The following is a 20,171-nucleotide window of genomic DNA, read 5'->3' as shown; positions in this document are numbered from 1 at the left end:
AAAGCCTAGCTTAGTCAAGTATTTAAGTACAATTTAATAAAGAGAATAAATGATTAATCATTATCATTTTAACTCATTAAAACTTCGAAAGTTACCTTTTCATCAAAAATATAAAGAGGATCCTCATCATGCTGCCATGACATATATGAGACATAGTCCTTGAGTTTCATTGTTATCTTCCTAGAACTTCGCTGAGATATTCTGAATGAAATATCACTGTAATTCTGAACAAGCTGGTCAATTGTCCACGTTTTCCTCGCAGGCCACGTTTTTGCTAAATCAGTAAGTAAAACCTAAGACAAGGATGTTTTAACAAGATCAGTACAAAAAACAGAGGATAAGAATACTGAAATGAAAACTACAAAGACATCCTAGACTATTTAATAAATATTTCCTGCAGATGGCATGATTTTAGCTTCAAAAATAAGGGGGCATGCAAACATCGAGCCTCTCATTCAAACGATTATGTGCAAGTACGAAAAAGTAATCTGCGCGTCCAATGCTTAATAGGAAAAATATTTCTTTTGTAACAAAACAAAAAAGGTTAAAACTATACCGGTTTAGAGTAATCAATCGAAAAGTCAGCTGACAATGTTTGTTTTCTCTCGAGGCAACCATTATCGTTAACAAATCCATCTAAAGCTGTAAAACAACGATACCATCTTCTGTAAAGATACAATGAGCTGAATCCTGTACCATGAAAAAGAATATTATCAAATTGAAATTCATAACCAATCCAGCAACAGAAAAAAATGTGAAGAGTGAAATTTTCCACCATCAAACTTAAGACGCTTTTCACAATGCTCCTTTAATTCGTTGAGAAGATTCTCTCTGTAAAAATGAAAACTTCACAATGTTAAAAAAGTTAGAGAATAAAAGAAATAAAAACTTAAGCTTAAAAAAGGATACTAAAACATCAGGCAACGGATGCCTACCGATGTAATGTGGTGTTCTTCCAGGAGCTCATGTAGTTTAGTGGGCCAGGAGTTCTGAGGCACTGGCTCATCCAGAGAGGCTCTTCATTGCACAGTATGTACATAACACTGCATAAAATTGGTTGACTCATTCAGAAAGTGGAAATTTGGTGCAATATTTAGAGAAATAGAACAATATGCAAAAACATATCAACATAAATAACTAGCAATCAGTTAATCTAACAAGATGTCAGAGAACGGAAAGATAAGACATGAACAAAATAGTGACACAAAATATCAAGATTCATTGAGGAAAATAGGTAAAGGTTAAGCTTTGAGTGGGAGGAAGATGGATGAGATAAAGGAAGGCCATTTGAGGCGAAAAAACTTCCCATCCATTCCGTCTGCTTTATATAGGCATAAGAGACTAATATGATCCTGATTCTGTTTAAGGACTGAGCCCAGAGAAGAGAGGCCCTGCGGTTTGCCAGGGGTAAGACAACTGACCAATGAAGCATCAAGACACAGGACACATGGGGACCACACCATCTGCACCTAAAACGTAACCGCCTGATGACAGTTACGCAAGGAGGCAGAAGACAAAAAGGCAATATAAGAGGCAGAAGGGGGACAAGGACGATACAGTCATTTGGAAAAGGTGTTCGGATGTTCAATATAAGAGGCAGAAGGGAGACAATGACAATACAGTCATTCTGAAAAGGTGTTCGGATGTTCTAAAAGGCAGGGACTGCAGCCGGCAGAGCAATCAAGGCATTTGCGGATCTGGCAGGATATCGATCGTCATGAGTAGGGATGTTTTGTCTGGATTGAGTGCTTTTTCTCAAGCGACCCGATGCATTAGATGTGTTTTCGAGTTAAGATTTAGACATCCTTGGAAGAGCATCTGAGGGCCATTATGATACGATACGGCATCGTATCTATGAACGCAGGCCCAAGCCCACGCGGGCCGCCCACTAGGGTCACCTATTTCACCTGGACGGCAAGGAGCAAGAACGGGCTTTTGACTCTGTAAGTGCTTCGTGCATCTTTCTCCATCGAAGGCCATCGCTGACCCTTCTCGTTGCAGACGACCACCCCTGCGCGTGACGGTCACCGGAACGAGTCCAAGCGTGTCCACTCCGCTTGCTCGGGCGTGTCTACCCCGCCACCTTCTTCCTCCTCTATCCCCCTATCTTCTTCTACCTTTTCTACTTCGGCCTGCTGGCCTATGGATCTTACGTGTTGAGAACTATTTGGACTATTTGGAATTACAAAATTTCGTTTGGAGTTACAAGAACGTAACACATTACTACATTACATAAAAGACATGAGAATAAGGAAACAAGATCCCCATGAAGTGTAACACTCCCTTCCAGCTGGTAAATGAACAACTTCATTTCCAGCTTGGAAATTGCGCACAAGGCATAGACAAACATTCAAGACAAAGATAAGCTAAGGATACTGATGACTAAATCAAACCTTCTCCTCAAACGGCACTTCTGTTTGAGGAGCTCCTATATCACTTTTCAAAGGCCAGCGCTATTTCGGCCGTCTCTCAGTTTTTTGCTCGGATCAAAGTGACGTTTTCTGCCTCCAAGTCTCATGCTGCACTCTGAGTAATTTGACATAAATCCCTGATAGATCTTTCTTGTATTGCTCCACCTTCTAGACATATCAATAGTCTATTGATTTCTTCAAAACAAATCAAGAGAGTCTGTTGGACTGAGATCTACCAGATCGAGGAGCAGGAGCATTCCTGTAGTTTAGACCCCACAAAGGGGAGCTTTTATCTTCATTTAATGCGAGTAAAGTCACACGTGTGACCTTTACTTAAGTGGTCACACATGTGACCTTAAGTGAGTCACATGTGACTCTAGGTAAAATGTGACTCTGACAGAAAGTCACATGTCACCCCTGTAAACTCGACCCTTTAAAGGGGGAGCCACAAGAAACCCTAATGAGATGCATCTTTTGGAGTTTTTCTTTTACTATTCTTCCTCACCAGGCGCCGCCCAAGGCTGGAGCATTCTCTTCCTCTCATCTCCTCTCATTTCTCGCAAGATAACAGAGTCTCTCAAAGAATCTTAATTGCGTAGACTGAGGGTTGCCAGAAAAAGTAATGATTTCCAGAATGTACAGAGTTCCAAGCAGCGAGACAACAGTGAAGATGTAGAGCACATAGTAGAAGATATAAGATGGTACAAGATAAGAAGAAACATGCCAGATCTGACATGCTCTAGTTTGCGCTGGAGGATCTCTGCGCCCAGGAACAAGTCATCCCAGTGAACTTCCAAGAATAAGTCCTGTCTTGGTTCTTCTGTTTGACCTATATTTATGGGTGGGGATGCCCGCTTGTCTGGTTCCACATGTGCTGCTTTAAAGGACACATGTCATAAGGTTTTTCTTATTTCTCTTATCCAAGTAATTCCTGGGAAGGTTCTTATCAGTTTTGTAGGAAATTGTTGAATCCCAAACTGGCTCTTGGGCTTCTCTTCTGCGAATTTTGGGCTCTGTACGGGATTGGTATTGTCTCCCAGTGCTGTGCAGGGCTTTGAGATGCCATGGTAGAATGCTTCTGTCAAGCAGCTAAACTTGCACGGGCCAAATTCACAGTTTAGCAGCATACCAGCGTTAATCTTGATCACCAAGTCAAGCAGCCTTTGCAATCGCAATGGAAGTCTTTGAGTATGTTAGAGTTGAGGAGAAGTAGTGGGGTCGCCCCCTTGAGAGAGTTGACTGCGCCTGGCTATGCGCCGGCACGATCTTGGTAATCTGGCACTTGGTCATTACATCAGCAATGGCAGGAAGGCACTGCACCCAACCCTCCGGGTCATCTCACCTGACTCATGGCTGGAATGTCAATTCCACTGTTCCAGTCCTGCATTGTGCGCGCAAGGCCCCAGTCAATCACCACGTGCCTGTGGGACTTTTGGCAAATGATTTTCTCCAAGGCCTCCTCCAGATCTGACACCTCTATGCAGCGCCCAGAGGTTGTGGTACCAAGCACGAGATCTCCCTAACCGCATCAGCACCTACCCTGGTCAACCAATGTTTTGCGCAAAGACCAGTAGCATCGACTCTGTGTTATTTGGCGCCTAGAACCAGGATGGGTGTTGCTGCCCAAGGTTGCGTGCAGGGCACGCCCGGAGCACGCGCATGCCCACTTTCAGCAGTGGCGCATTTGCTGAAGCTGGCGAAAAGACCTCCCGCATGTGCAGCGCAATTTTGGTCACCACTGCTGCTAGGAGCACGCGTAGCGTTTCCGCTCTTGCGAACTGGTGGCAAGACGCCTTGTCTGTGTGGGACACTGCCGGTAGCGCACCTACAAGGGGCCTCGTCATCATGCGCAATGCATCTGAGGTGTGCCTGGGGTCGCCCTAGGCCCCGAGCAGCAGCCGCACCGTTGTTGTAGATGTTGGGTGCATCACTGCTGCTGCGGAAACCCAAGCGGATTGGGGGCCTCACAGTTACCCCCTCCTGCTCATGCTTGATTATTCATCCCTCTGTGCAGTACTCCAGAAAAGGAAACCCAATAGCTGCAGTCTAACCTGAATTTTTTTCTTCCAGCTGCAACCAACAGAGTGCCATAGATACAACAACTAGGAGTCTGAGGTAGGACTGGTCCCTCTGAGCAAATAATTTTGATCAGCGAGACAGTACAGATCATGATTTGATCAATTACATATTGGCAATCGTAACATCAGTATTGTGACCAGCCAATTGATCAGATCTGATCAAGAATCCTCACCTGTGGTTGATCATTGGATCCACCCAGAAGTGGCGTGAATTAATCAGATTTTTTATCAGATTAAATTTTATGGTCAATTCCCAATCCCAGATGTGGATGTTTGCTGGAGCACCACTGTCTTAGATGTAATCTTTGGCCCTGTCATTAAAAATGCATGATTATCATCCCGCCACAGAGTGGTTCATCCTCAAGGTGGGAATTGATGGGGGTCTTTCGGATGCCTGCTGCCTCTATCGCGACAGGAGAAGGCTGGAGTAATAATCTCTGGGAACAAGTCATCATTATCAACATTCGATTAAGCAGTTCTTACCTCCTGTAGCAGTGAGCTCAATTTGGTCACTATTGACGCCATCCAATTGTCTTGCACAACGTATATCAGCTCCATAATATTTCATGGTCCCATTTCAGCAGTGCCAGTCTCAACATTTCTAGAATTATTAAAGGGAAACAGATGGACTATTATATTTGTGATGTGCGTCAAATGGCAAAACACAAACAAGCTCTGTAGTTGAGTTTATAGTCAACACAATTGGCTCCATATTATTTAGTCCACAATGATGTCTGCATTCTTCACCAGTCAATTGTTTTGGGTAAGGATAGTTTGTTGCTCTTGTTGAAGATTGCACCAGAATTTGCAGGGTCTATGTGATTAAAGGTGTTCTAATTATCACACATTTAGCTCATTTTTGTTCATTAGCAAGAACCAGTTTCAGATCACTATTAAAGTCCTTGCACATCTAACAACACCTTCACTGAAAAACATTTTAAATTCTTTCTTTCATACAAATGCATTATATGTGAAACCTGATGTATCAACATACCCAACATAATGGACCACCAGAGAGGATATTGGGCACACATTAGATAAGGCTAAAAACTCGTTACCATAGTGCACCAAGCCTAAGATTTTTGGTGAAGTAATCTTTACGACTATCCATTTCATTAATCCCTAGTTGGAAAAAACGAGAAAATAGGACCCCAATAGAATGTGCACAAATTTTCTCCTTGAGAGAAATGGGCGCGAATGCCTTGTTGATCTAAGCAACCTGGGCAAGTTGGATCCCAGATTGATGAAGCATGTTAACATAGGTTGCTCAAATACCCAGATGGGATACAATAACGTTTTTCACCAGCTCTTAGGGAATTTTCATTTAATGAGAGTAAACCTTCTGATGAAATCAAATCCCCAATTAATTATTAAATCTACATCCTATGGAACATTGAAAGAACATTAAGGAAGAGATGATCCTTCTGACAGTCAATGAATATTGAATCCACAAAGCACTACTGTGGAATTTCAGTCCGAAGGATCAACCCAACTTATATCCCACAACAAAAAATAGTCCACAAATTGATAACCTTGAACCACCCAAGAGTTCCTGTAGGGATTTGATAGGTAGCGCACTTAACGAGTTCCTGTATCCTCCACTCTGACCAACCCAAAACATGAGACTGTAATTCAGATTGAAGAGGAAGTTGGTTATGTACAAGGATCCAGTTCCTTCGCCCTGGGTATAGAAGCTCATGGAGTAAAACATAGGTGCATGCAAATAGATAAACAACTGAGGCCGAGATTAATCACTAAAAATCATGTCTAGTTTCAAAGAACTACACCCAGATGCATGTTGTGGATTACCAAAAACACTTTCCCAGAGGGGCAAAGTCAAAAACACTAAAGGTACTGGATGAACAAGCGGCAAATCAAGTTTTAGTACTCATGCAGCTCAATGTAAAGAATACCATTTAATATAATTGGTTGAATTATGAAAGAATTTGACTCGTCCACAGGATGCTTTTCAACAAAACCATGCCCCATCTGGCAACTAATTGGCCTGTGGAAAGGTCTAGGTAGGGAAGTTATAGATGCCATTTCTTTACAACCTTCGCAACCTTGTCAAACCTTCTGATAACCTTATAACCTTTATTAAGCTTCTGGAAGTGATTACTATCACATTACGAAGTAATTGAAAATATTGACTTCAGGAAGAAGGGAAAAACCTAAAACTGATAAACATATTGACCGAGCATTTCCACACAATTTAAGTTTTTGATTTGAGTTTACTGAGGTAGAATTGTCTCAACAGGAAATGTCTATTGTCGCCCTGAATCCACTTGGGGTTGAGGGCATTAAAGAGTTTTCCCCTTCCTTGCCTGATAAGGTATTCAAGAATTGATGATACCCCCTGAGCAGCAAAGCTACAGTACTTGTACCTGGGAGGGATTTGTCACCAGGCAGTTAACAGTATGCCATTGTTCTTGTTCTTCAGCCTCTGGATCAGATGGCCATTCTGCAGTTGTTAACCATTTATACTGGTCCTTGTTGCTGTTTGCACAAGACAGCGTGTCATGTAACAATAGCCCCTAATGAAGATCTACCTTTTCAGCTACGTCGAAGTCTGGGAACCGGTGGCTGATGGTTGATGTTACTTCCCAATTGGATTTGAAAGTTACATCAGTCTTTCAAATGGATGAAGACTTCCAGTCCCAAGGAAGCAAGGCTGGATCCCGCAATAACAGACCCTGAGATGATACTGGGCTGGATCTTAGCATCGACATCATACTGGGCCTAGAGTGGCTGAGCAACCCCCAGTGGACCTATGCACGCTGGGGATTTCTCCTCCTGAGATTCCAATTGATTACCATATGGAAAACTTTGGAGGGAGATTTGGAGGTGGTGGACAAATTATTAGAGAGATTGCATGCCATGATATTTTTCTCAAATTTGGACCAGAAATCTGGTTACCATCATGTCAAGATGCACGAGGGTCACATCGAGAACACAGATTAAGAATAGGTGGAGAAGCCTTCGGAGTTGTGCAATGCACCAACATCATTCCAAGCACGGATGAACATGAGCTTTCAGCCACACTTGACGAGGTTTATCCAAATACTTTTCAATGATATCTTGATCTACAGTGAATTTATTGACAAAATGATGAACAATTGAACAGAGCTATGAGACTGCTGGGGGAGAAACAATTCCACAATAACCCAAAATAGTGTTTGTAAAACCAGCCTCAATCAGAGTACTGATGCTGATGCGGATGCTGAGAAGGCATTGGGTTTTGTCTAAAGGAGGGGTAACTGATGCTGAGAAGGCAGAAGTTATCGTGAACCGTGAGCCCCTGCAAACATCGGAGACATACTAGGGTCTTTGGGCCTGACAGGGAAGTACAGAAATTTTGAGGCCAGTTATCCCACCCTCGCATGGCCTTTGACTCAACTGCTCACGAAAGGGACCTTTCTATGGCCAGAGAAAACTCAGTTGGCACTTGAGGCTCTAATGAGAGCATTGTCAATGATGCCCATCCTCACCCTACAAGACTTCTCCCAGGAGTTCATATCAGAACCAATGCTTCAGGTGTCATATCAGAACCAATGCATGGGGACTTTTCTTGTTCTTTAGAGACATCACTTTATGTCTCTAATTAACGCTACTTTTTCTTTAGTCATGTAAATTGGCCACAATCTCTTTATGTTTTGAATCTAAACTGTTGTAAGTGGGCCACGGTAATAAGTGGCCTGTTGATTCTGTTTCACGTGACTTACTTCACGCTGGAATAAATCCCATACGTGAGTGGGGTCCACTGACCTCTTTTATTGACTGGTTAACCAGCATGGACAGAATAGAAACAACTCCATTTGGCTTATTCAAACCCTAGCAGTCACAGAACTTTTGCTGTCAGAAGGAGAGAGAAGCATCAATGGGACAAGAGACCAAGTTTTCTAACAGTTCTTATGTGTTCGCAAGTGCCAACTTGATCCTCTTCCCTAGTGATCCCAGATAAGGGAACCCTAGGAGAGCAGCCGACTCCGACAATTCCCCAGTGGTCCATGTACGATCCATACTAGATCTGACCAACTGCCCATCCTACCTCCTCTACATTCTTGACAGCCCATCTTTGTCTCAGTAGAGACTTTCAGTGGCATGTTTGGGTCCTCTTCCCCATTACTTAGAAAAGTGAGCCACCAGTTCAGGTACAAGATACTATCATTACCGCCTGCACAATGAGATATCCAACCCGTAATCGCAACGACCCTGTTAGTGAGAGGCCTATCCTAGTGGGTCATGTTCTATAAACCCACTAGGCTCCCTCACTTATCACTAACTCATATTCTCCTCTCTCTCTCTCCTAGGGTATATATACCCCTCCTCATGTATATTCTAGTTAAGGGAATTCATTCCTCTCCTTCCTCCAAGCCCTAGCATGGAGTTCAACATGGTATCAGAGCCAAGCTCTTGATCCCCATCTCTAGCCCTAAGCCTTTGTGCAGGCTTCTTCTTCTTCTTCTTCTTCTTCTTCTTCTTCCCTTCTTCTTCACCATCACCCTCTCAATCTGTTCTTTGCTCGCGGATCTCCTCTCCCTGCTTCCTTGATTTGGGAAAAGGGGAGGGGCATTTTTCGCTGCTGCCCGCGAGCAGCCGCCCGCGAACAGCCGCCCGCAAGCAGCCGCCCGCGAGCAGCGCCCGCAAGGAGCGCCCGCGAGCAGCGCCCGCAAGGAGCGCCCGCGAGCAGCGCCCGCAAGGAGCGCCCGCGAACCGCCGCCCGCAAGCAGCCGCCTGCGAGCAGCGCCGCGCGCTGCGCACTGCCGCCGCGAGCAGCGCCGCGAGCAGCACCCGCAGCGAGCGCCGCGTGACGCGCCCGCCAGCGCCACCCGCTCGCGCACTGCCGCCGCGAGCAGCGCCGCTAGCAGCGCCGCACGGAGCGCCGCGCGACGCGCCCGCCAGCAGCCCGCAAGCAGCTGCCTGCGCGCAGCGCCCGCGCGCAAGCCGCCGCCCGCAAGCAGCCGCCTGCGCGCCGCGCCCGCCAGCAACTACTGTCCGCCAGCAGTGTCGGACCGTGTTCGGTTCTTCGTTCGCTGCCGCTGCTGCTGGTTGCCATCATGTCGACTACCTCCAGCATGGGCAGTGCTCCGTCTGCATCCACCGCCCCGACGCCAACCCCAGCAGATCTCACCGCGGCGGACTTTGCCCGGGAACTCCCGCCGAAAATCGGTGTTCCTCTCCTCCGCCCGGATAACTGCCGCCTCAGTGCTCCGAACTTGATGTCGTGGCTGAAGTTCGCCGAGTACACTCTGCGCGCCGTCTGCTCCAGAAACATCTCACCTGCCAGCCCTCCCGTCCACGGACCCGCATTTCCCGGCCTGGAGTGCCGAGCAGTACTTCGCCCACTCCTGGCTCTTGACTCACACTCTCTCTCGGAGGTCTATGACAAGTTCCTCCACCTGACGACTCCGCGGGAGATCTGGGAGCACGCCCGTCGCTACTGCGGGCATGATGCTGATGACTGGAAGATCTTTACTTTGGCCGAGCGGGCGAGTGCACTCCGACATGGCACCATGTCCATTATGGACTATAGCCTTGCCCACCAAACCCTGTGGCGCGAGGTGGACTATTACATGCCGGTGGGGGATCCGACTGCGCCGACCGCCATGCTCTCAAGCTCCGCTACATGTCATTTCTCGACAAGCTGAATCCGGAATATGCGTATGTCCGCGCCGGCTCTTCACTCCCAGACTCCTCTTCCGGACTTCGATGGTCTGGTTAAGGAGTTGACGGAGGTTGAAAGCAGCCTTCGTCGTCAACGTCCGCTGCTGGACCTGCCTGCCGAGTCCCCCGGCGAGAGTGCTGCCCTCCTGTCCCGCCCTACGGAGCAACCTCCTTGCTGCCCAAGCCTTCTTCGGGCTCGGGCACCGGTGGTTTGCTCCTACCGCGGTAAGCAATCATCTTGAGGCCCGGTGCATCAAGAAATTTTTGGACAGTACCCGAGATCCGGAGGCCGCCTCGTCGTCATCAGCTCCTGCCTCGCTGCCTCGCCGGTCCCGCAAAGCCAGAGCCCATCTTGCCCAGGCACCGGCCCCGTCGCCCTCTAGCTCCAGCCATCCAGCCATGACTAATGACCAGCTGACTGCCGAACTTGCCCGTATCAGCTCCCAGCTGGCTGCCCTGCAGACCGCGTCTTCTTCGCAGCCTACCGTGGCTCACTTCAGTGACTTCGGTGCGTTCTTCCTTCCCAAGTCAGATCAGTGGTATTGTGGACACTCGGCCCTCCAAGCTCCCTTCGTTTCGGATACCACCTGGGTGCTTGATACTGGGGCCACAGAGCATATGACCCCGTTCAACCACCGGTTTCTGTCCTACGAGCGGCACCTTGGTGGTCGAGCTGTCCACACGGCGGGTGGGGGACGGCTTCGCGTGACTGGTATCGGGTCGATCCATGTGGATGGCCTTGGTATCATTCACAACGTCCTTCATGTTCCGTCCCTTCAGACCTTACTTATGTCACCGCAGCGACTCGTCGATGCGGTCCATTGCTCGTTCCACATTCAGTCTGATGGGATCTTTTTGACTGACAAGGTGGGGAAGACTTTGCGAATTAGGCGCTCGGATGGCCTACTGCTGTTGGACGAGAGGGGGCGGTCGGGGACCCCGGTGCAGCGGTGCTTGTTGACGGTCGAGGACCAGCGCCGGCAGCGGCTTCTACTCACTCACCAGCGGCTCGGGCATCCGTCTTTCCATGTTTTGAAAAGACTTTTTCCGACATTGTGTACTGGCTTGGACCTCTATTCTGTTGTTTGTGATGCATGCAAACTGGCGGCATCGCGGGCCTCCTTCCTCCGTCGACTTCTCACAGTGATGTTCCCTTATATCGCATTCATAGCGATGTATGGGGTCCGTCGCGACAGGCCAGCCTGAAGGGACACCGGTGGTTCTTGATCTTTGTGGAGGAGGCCACCCGTTACACGTGGACCTACTTGTTGCTGTCCAAGAGCGCCGTCTCCTCGACTGTTCAAGCCTTCTGCACCATGCTTCAGACTCAGTTTGGCCGGACTATTCAGCGGTTCCGGTCCGACAATGCGCGGGACTACGTCAACCAGGAGTTGACCTCGTATTTCACCGCCCATGGGATTCTCCACGAGACGTCTTGCGTGGTGACGCCCGAGCAGAATGGCCTTGCCGAGCGGCGTATTGGGTATGTCACGTCGACTGCCCGCACTCTCCTGCTAGACTACCACGTCCCGTGGACTTATTGGGGGGAAGCCGTTCTGACGAGTACTCATCTCATCAACCGGCTGCCCACCCCGACCCTCCAGTTCAGCCCTCCGCTTGACCGGTTGTCGGCTGCCTTTCCCGCCGCGCAGCTCCGCACTCACCTTCTTCCCCGCGTCTTTGGCTGCACGGCATATGTTCATGACACGACGCCCTCCCTGTCGAAGCTGGATGCCCGGGCGCTCAAATGCGTCTTTGTTGGCTACTCTTCGCTTCAGAAAGGGTATAAATGCTTTCATCCCTCTTCTCGTCGGTTTTTCGTCTCCGCCAATGTCACCTTCTCTGAATTTCAACCCTTCTTCTCTCCCTCGTCTCCTCCGGCCCCCCACTTGGAGCCGGATCTGGATCTGGAGCCCGCTGCTCCCTTTCCTCCCACCGTCGTCTCTCCTCCCACAGTCGTTCCACCCTCCTCTTCTTCTCCTCCACCGGTCGGCCTTCCTTCCTCACCCATTGCGCCTACTCCATTATCTTCCTCCCCCGAATCCTCGCCTCCTGCTTCCGCTCCCTCCCCGTCTGCTGAGTTCTCGCCTTCCTCTTCCGCCAGCCATTTCAGTCGTCTTCTTCTCCGGCTGACGATGACTCCTGACTTGCCTATCGCTGCGTAAAGGGTCCGCCAGTGCACCCGCACTCCCTTTACCCCCTCTCTCACTATCGCTCCTTCGCCAGGTTGAGTACTCCCTACCGCCTGTTTTTGACCCGCATCGACTCTGTCTTCGTTCCACGCCGCTTAACCGATGCTATCGCTTGTCCTCATTGGAAAGCGGCGATGGATGAGGAGATGCGCGCCTTGCTCAAAAACCACGCGTGGGATGTGGTTCCTCTCCCGCCCGGGAAGACGGCCGTCTCGTGCAAGTGGGTTCACACCCCCAAGCACAACGCCGATGGTTTCCTGGAACGCCGCAAATCGCGCTCGTGGCTCGTGGCTCGTGGCTTCACTCAGTCTCACGGCGCCGACTACTTCGACGCGTTCCGGTCGCGAAGATGGACACCGCCCGCCTCCTCCTGGCGCTGGCCGCCATCATGGGTGGTTGATTCGCCAGTTCGACGTTAAGAACGCCTTCCTTCATGGCGATCTTACCGAGGAGGTCTACATGCATCATCCTCCGGGCTACCCTCTCGGGCCTCCGGGGACTGTCTGCCGACTGCGGAAGTCCTTGTATGGACTGAAGCAGTCACCGCGGATGTGGTTCGGCCGCTTCAGCTCCGTCATGCGCGCCGAAGGGTACACCCAGAGCAATGGGGAAGCCACTCTCTTCTTCCGTCACGGCGAGGCCGGGGTCGCTATCCTGGTCGTTTATGTGGACGACATCCTGATCACCGGGTCGGACACTGCCGAAGCTTCACGCCTCAGCCGCTCCCTTGCCCGCGAGTTCGAGATCAAGGCCCTTGGTCAGCTCCGGTACTTCTTGGGGCTCGAGGTGGCCTACTCGGCTCGTGGTATCTTCATCAGCCAGCAGAAATATACGGTGGACCTGCTGACTTTGACGGGTATGACCGATTGGCCAACGTCAAGTTGGGCGCCGGGGGTGACTCTCCGCCAGTCAGCACCCATCAATATCAGCAGTTGGTGGGGAAACTTCTCTATCTGACCCACACGCGTCCCGACATCAGCTATGCAGTTAGCCTTCTCAGTCAGTTCATGCATGCTCCGCATGAGATTCATCGTCAGGCAGCTCACCGGGTGCTCGCGTACCTGAAGGGCTGTCCCGGGAAGGGTTTACTCTTCCCCCGGAGCTCAGAGCCGACTGTAAAGGTATATACAGACGCTGACTATGCAGGCTCGACTGTGGACTACCGGTCTACCACCGGCCTTTGCATCTTTGTCTTCGGGGGCCCTGTGAGCTGGAAAAGCAGCAAGCAGGATCGTGTCTCCCGTTCGAGTGCAGAGGCGGAATACCGGGCACTTGCGGATGGGGCCTCTGAGGCTCAGTGGATTCACGGGGTGCTTCGCGAACTTCGCGTCGAGTACACCCGTCCGATCCACTTTTATTGTGACAACAAATCGGCTATTGCCTTGGCTCAAAATCCGGGCCAGACGGGTCGCATCAAGCACATGGAGATCAACCGCTACTTCTTCAAGGAGCGATGGACAAGGGCTTGTTCGACTTGTCTTTCGTGCCGTCATCCGACCAGGCGGCCGATGTTCTCACGAAGGGATTATCAAATCCTCTCCTTGTTCGTGCTACCTCCAAGCTTGGCATGGATGACATCCATACCTCGCTTGCGGGGGGCTGTTAGTGAGAGGCCTATCCTAGTGGGTCATGATCTATAAACCCACTAGGCTCCCTCACTTGTCACTAACTCATATTCTCCTCTCTCTCTCTCCTAGGGTATATATACCCCTCCTCATGTATATTCTAGTTAAGGGAATTCATTCCTCTCCTTCCTCCAAGCCCTAGCATGGAGTTCAACAGACCCAACTGCAAGAGCGGAGCTCTACCAACTGAGCTATATTCCCCCGAGCCAAGTGGAGCATGCATGAGGGAGTCAAATGCTTCTTCTATTATTTTCCCTAGCGCCGCTGGGCCATCCTGGATTTGAACCAGAGACCTTGCCCGTGAGGTAAATCATCGCACCTACGAACCAAGTAATTGGGGGAGAATCAATAGATTCTTTTTCAGGAGTGATTCATCCTTCCCGAACGCAGCATACAGCTCTCCGCTGTACTGCGCTCTACAAGTGTGGTTTGCTTGTTCCCCCTTACCATGGCATACAACCCTTCCCCCTTACCATGGCAAGTCTTTGTGAAAAAACTCTGATGGGAAGAAAAAAGAAGACATTAAGAAACCCTCCTGGCCCAACCCTAGACACTCTAAGATCCTTTTTCAAACCTGCTCCTATTTCGAGTCAAGATATAGATAAAAATAATTTCACGTTCTTCCCTTTGGGAAGGAAGGGAAATCCTATTGATTGCTGCTTTATCCAGACCTTCGAGAAAAGCATGAAAAAAAGGCTCGAATGGTACGATCCCTCCGTCACCCCAGAATGACAAAAAGGGGTGATCTCTTAGTTCTTGGTCTGTGAAGAGGCGTTGTTAGGTGCTCCATTTTCCCATTGAGGCCAAACCTAAACCTGTGCTTCGAGCCATCGCTTACTTTACTCAATGTTTTTTGATAGAACCCCTCTTCTTTCTCAGCAAATGAGAACATTTGAATTCTACGATCCAACAATGTTCAACGGTTGGCTAGGTGTTAAACAGAAATGAGAGGAATAGAAGATAGGGAAGGGGAAGCCCGGGAAAGCCGCAGTCACTTGCTTGTGTCGCCGTGTACACCTATGCCCGCGCTGTCGATACCCCTGGAGGTGGCCGCAGGGGAAAGGAGGGAAAGAGGGTTAGGGTGGAGCGAGCAGAGAAGAAGGGAAAGAAGGACAGGGAAGAGGAAGCAGAAGACTTACGAGGGTTTTTTCCTGCTCTCTCAATCGATCTCCCTCTTCTCTTATGTCTCACGATGCACTGTGAGTCATAACCCTTATGGGCTGGATTAGTTTTGGCCCCCTTTATGGGCCGAAAATACAGAGGATTTTTTGGGCCCCAGCTGCCTTTGATACATCCTTATCAGGGTCTTAACATCTTCCTACTAAAGCACAGTCCAAGTCGGTGTATGAATGGGAGCTCATGTCCATTGTATAAGCAGTCCAAAAAAGGAGACACCACTTGATTTTTCAGGCCTTAGTTCCTCCAAAATGGGTAACTTGTGCTATCTTGATTGCCTCCTTGCATCATGTAAGTGCTAAGAGATTTCCATACCATCACTGAGGGAGCGCTTGGTGGTTTCTTAAAGAACGCTCATAAAGCCGTGCCTTCGTTCTGTCGGGTTACTAATTCATTAGCATCACCTTCAGAATGTTTATTAATGTTCTTACATAACATAACCCGGTCTTCGTCTTCCTCCTAAAATCAGACCTTGCTGGATGTTGTTCGCTTCTAAGTCGCTTCTGCTCATAAATCTCAAAAAGTCTCCCATTTTATGATTTTCTTTCTGCTCCCACTCTTAAACTTGCACCTTTTTCTGATTAATGATTAGCACTATGCGCTTTTTGTTCCTAACATTGTGCTTCATATTGGTGGCAGTAATAAACCCTTCATCGTTATCATGATGGTAGAGTACCATCGCTGGTCCAATTCGACAATACCGCACCAAGAGAATGAAGCGACTATATTTAGCCGGGATAGGAGGTTACGGAGTCAAGTATTTGGCCAGGATGCAAACTCCGTCACTAGGGCGAGGGTCATGTCTCTCCTTGGCAAGGCAGTCATTCTTTATTTAACACAACAAGGTTGTGAAAGAACTTCTACGACTTCGAGTACAGAAGTTTTTTAGTTTTTATTTACATTCTTCTGAATCTTCATCTACGTTGACTTCTTAGAATCTTCAGATGAATTTACTTCGAAACACATTCATCTTCATTTCTTTCTCCGTCGCACCTAAGTTCATCTTCACTCCTAAAGTTGCACCTCTACCACTGTTTGGTAAGTAGCATACCCCGTCTGGCTGGTTCTTTCATTCCTAAAGTTGGAACCTGTTGTGCAGAAGGTATTGCAAATACAATATTAACTCTTTGGTTGGTGGGACTTCTATAAAAAAGATCTTTCTACCAAATCATCATACTATAAGTCGAAGTCACCAGCGGGTCAGCCAGAAATTACTTTGGCAGGGTTTTTTTTTAAAAAGTTATTTAAGGCGGTCACCCCACAAAGCGGTAATCACCCAGAGTTACATGTGAAGAAAGCTAAAACTCTCCTCACTACCTGGCCAACCCTTCCCTTATCTGATTACCCTTCTAGCAAACCATGATTCCATGAGACCCTCGACCTTGTGGGCAAGCCTGTCCTTGGACACCTTAACCCCCTAAATATTCCCTCATTGCGGTGTAGCCATATTGCCCAGAGTACTGTCATTGCTCAACCCCCTTCCTCCCTCCTCCTAGGGTCCCCTTGCCTTAAGAACTCCCAAAAGGCTCCCTCTGACGTCACATTCGCCACCAGTTGTGCTTGGGTGGCCCAGATTGAACGTGCGAAAGGGTTGTTACACTCCCAGCGATTAAGAGTAACTTCTGGAATAACTTGGATCAAGAACTCCAAATGTAGCTCAAATTGTAACAAGTTATGAACAAGTTTGTAGAAGAAAAGAAGAAAGAAAGGTAGCACAACCACACCAGATCGGTAGGTCGTATTCTTGAAGGAACGGAGGATCTCCCTAGCCAGCCTCGGTCGAGTTCAAGAGTCTCCACTCCTCGCCAGAACCTTTCATCCCCCCCCCATATTCGTCTCTTCGGCGTCCTCTTTATGGTTCAGTCTTTATGTCTATTCGTCTCCCCCGTTTGGCTCTGCACGTGTGGGTCTGGTACGTCTCCTCCGTCGCACATACGTGCATGGTAGGGTCATATCAAGGGCACACGAAGGATAAGTGGTAGCAATCTTCGTCACCATTTTTGCATAAAGTGCATGTAGTGGAGGTATCAAGATACATCCTCCAGCGGAAGACCGGCGTCACCAGTCTTTTGCGCAGTAAGAGCCATCCAAAGATCTTAACCTTTAGTGGAACCTTGAGGCGCCAAATGGCCCGACATGCCTGGATAGTTGGTTGATCCTCAATTCCCTGGCATATGCTCATGTAGGCCTTCCGAACCGAAAAGGGAGCGCCTGTCCAAACCCATTGGTCTTGTTCGCCATGTCTTGGCCAGCACTGAACTTAAGCTTGTTGCACGACTAAGAAATCCGCCACCCTATGGTCTGACAGAGCGCCGTCTACCCTCGGATTCCATATGTTGTCCCAACATTCTGCCACTGTGGCATCAGGGCATCTGGCCAGTGCATAGAGCCGAGAGAATGTCTCCCTCAAAGGGCCATCCAAGGACCACGGGTCTTCCCAAAAGCAAATAGGGAGCCATCGCCAAGTCGGGCAAGGAGGAAGTATCTAACTTGGGGAAAAATCTGTCGAAGGCCCATCCAGAAGGGTGACGTTCCTCTGCCTGGGGTCGCTTTCTCATCCCAGTTTAAACCCTGACCATAGCTGTCTCGCAGAATTTGGATGGCTAGGTCCTCCTGAGGATGCATGAGCCATGTCACCCACTTTGTTAGTAATGTTGTGTCCATGCATTGTAGGTGAAGAACACCCAAGCCTCCTTGTTTGGTAGGTCTGCAGACGATATCCCATGCCACCAGTGCCAGCCCTCGACCCTGGTTGAGACCGACACCTTTCCACAAGAAACGACTCATCAGGCCTTCAAGTCTCTGACCGATTCCTACCGGCATCTTGAACACAAAGAGGTGGAAGATGGAGAGTGACATCAAGACCTACATCCACACTTGCAAATACATGGAGAGTGACATCAACTAGGGTGATGGAGGAGGATCTGAATAAAAGAATGGGTGGTCATAGCAGAGACAATCACAGCATTTTGCACACCCTCCTTATATTTACTAGTCCTAACATGGAGAAAAGATCCACTAGAACACAAAGCCTTATGGAAACTCAACTCCGTCCTCCATAAACGTCTTCCATACTGTCAGCTCAAGGACAAGCTGATCAAACTATGGGGGAGTATTGACATGATACAAGGCCGTAACCATGAGAGACGCCGACCCAATAAGCAGGCTCACCCAAAACTCCTCAAAGTGCAGCGACTTAAGGAGAAGCATCTTGTAGGGCACAAAAAATCGTGAAGGAACTTTTCTATTCATTTACAGTAAATAGCAAAATTGTATGAACTTTTTGCTTCAGTTCAGTCGTCTAATTATGGTATATTTTCCGCTCTTCAAACATATATAATGGACTGTAATAATCCACCTTCACTACAAAATGGTTATGTATAGACTGTGCCTCCGTTTGGATACATCAATAAAAGTAAAATAATTCCCTCTGATTTGCAAAAGCAGATTGCTGTCTATAAGATAGTTTTGAATATGCAACGGAACAATTCTGTATGAGTAAAGCTGCCAAAATGCCATAATCTCATGCATCGATTGCAAAGTTAAACACTCATAACAATCAGGCAATGCTCACACTGGGATGTTAGACCAAGCATCCTTCAGACTTCAAAACGACACTTGCAACTGACATTTTCAGCGGAGCGCATACTTTCAAAAGCGACTGGATCAGAGGGGTTGAACCTGCGGCAGAAGCTACCAATTCCTGACACTCCTCGCAATTATCCTCATGAGGTATACACATCATCCCAACATCTCTAACACGCAATCATCTACACAACTCTACAAATAAACTTTAATATAGTAAAAGTTTCCAAATGTATTTTTCCTAATTTAATATATTCTACAAAAAAAATATAGTTTTAACGCGGAAGAAGAGCCTCATAATGCGAGACTTAGACAAGAGGCTTTAATCACAGTAGAAGCATTTTTTCCAGGATTATCGTCACGTGCAACGAATTACATGATTATCGTAGCCACCTAACAAAATATATAAAAAATTGATGCGTGTATAGGAAAGCCTCGAAATAAACATCAAATCAACATCTCTAACGCGCGGTTATATCAGCACGTCTACAAATAAACATTAAAATAATAAAAGTTTCGCACTGTGTTTTTCCCAATTTAACATATTCTACAAAAATTTAACAAGGAAGAGCCTCATAATGCGAGACTTAGAAAAGGCTCTAAACACAGTAGACGCATTTTTTCCAGGATTATCATCACATTCAACGAATTATATGATTATCATAGCCAACTAAGAGAATATAAACTATTAAAAAGAAATTGATGCGAGTAGAGGAAAGGAGGAGAACCTGCTGACGCAGGAAAGGCGTCCGAGATCGCGAGGAGTAAGCCGATTAAGCACTGCGCAGATCAGCTCGTCGGACAAGATCCGGAGATTGCCAAGGCCATCTGACCTTCGATCCAAGCTACGATTCTCCTCCATGGCGGTCTCTTCCTCGCTACTCTCTCGCTTCTTCCTCTTCATCTTCCCAAATCGCAGTACAAACGCGTTGAGGAATAACTGAAACTCGTTGGTTGTTCCAGACGGAACGAGCTTTTATACTCTCTTCCTCCTTGAGAAGATTGACTTTTTTGGCCCAATTTCTATTATGTGTCCTTCAAATTTCAGGATAAATATTTTAGAATTCTAAAAAATGATCTTGAATTGTGTTCTTGAAGAACGTTGGGTCGGTGGTTTCATTCCCTCCTCCCTTTCCCTGATCTCTATCTCTCTCTTAATCTTTGTCTCAATATATATATATATATATATATCATATTCTCTCTTCTCTTCTCTATTTTTCTCTCTCTATCTCATGTTTCTCTCTCTTGTCTCTCTAGGCTCTCTCTTATTTCTCTCCCTGGCTTCTCTTATCTCTTTCATGTCTCATATCTCTATCATTTCTCACCTCATGACTATATATATAAATAGATATATATCTATTTTGTTTCCTATCACACTCTTTTTATTTTTTTTTCAAATAATTTTTTCTCTCTATATTTCTGTCTTTAATAATTTTTTTG

General features: G+C 47.6%; 1 protein-coding gene across 1 annotated transcript in view; it reads right to left on the bottom strand.

The window, feature by feature from the left end:
• LOC144710838 (putative glycosyltransferase) overlaps positions 1-19,824 on the bottom strand; it is a 31,426-nt gene extending 11,602 nt beyond the window's left edge. The window contains exons 1-5 of the mRNA XM_078584657.1: positions 19,460-19,824; positions 936-1,043; positions 776-831; positions 557-690; positions 96-293 (exon numbers count right to left, since the gene is read on the bottom strand). Coding sequence (XP_078440783.1) covers positions 96-293; positions 557-690; positions 776-831; positions 936-1,043; positions 19,460-19,635 — 672 coding nt within the window. The 5' untranslated portion in view covers positions 19,636-19,824. The remainder of the gene's footprint in view (positions 1-95; positions 294-556; positions 691-775; positions 832-935; positions 1,044-19,459) is intronic.
• Between the last annotated feature and the right edge of the window lie 347 nt (positions 19,825-20,171).

This window comes from Wolffia australiana, chromosome 13, assembly GCF_029677425.1.
Source record: "Wolffia australiana isolate 7733 chromosome 13, ASM2967742v1".
Lineage (NCBI taxonomy): Eukaryota > Viridiplantae > Streptophyta > Magnoliopsida > Alismatales > Araceae > Wolffia > Wolffia australiana.
The sequence above is the reverse complement of the archived record's forward strand: the minus strand, read 5'-3'. Positions and strand labels throughout refer to the sequence as shown.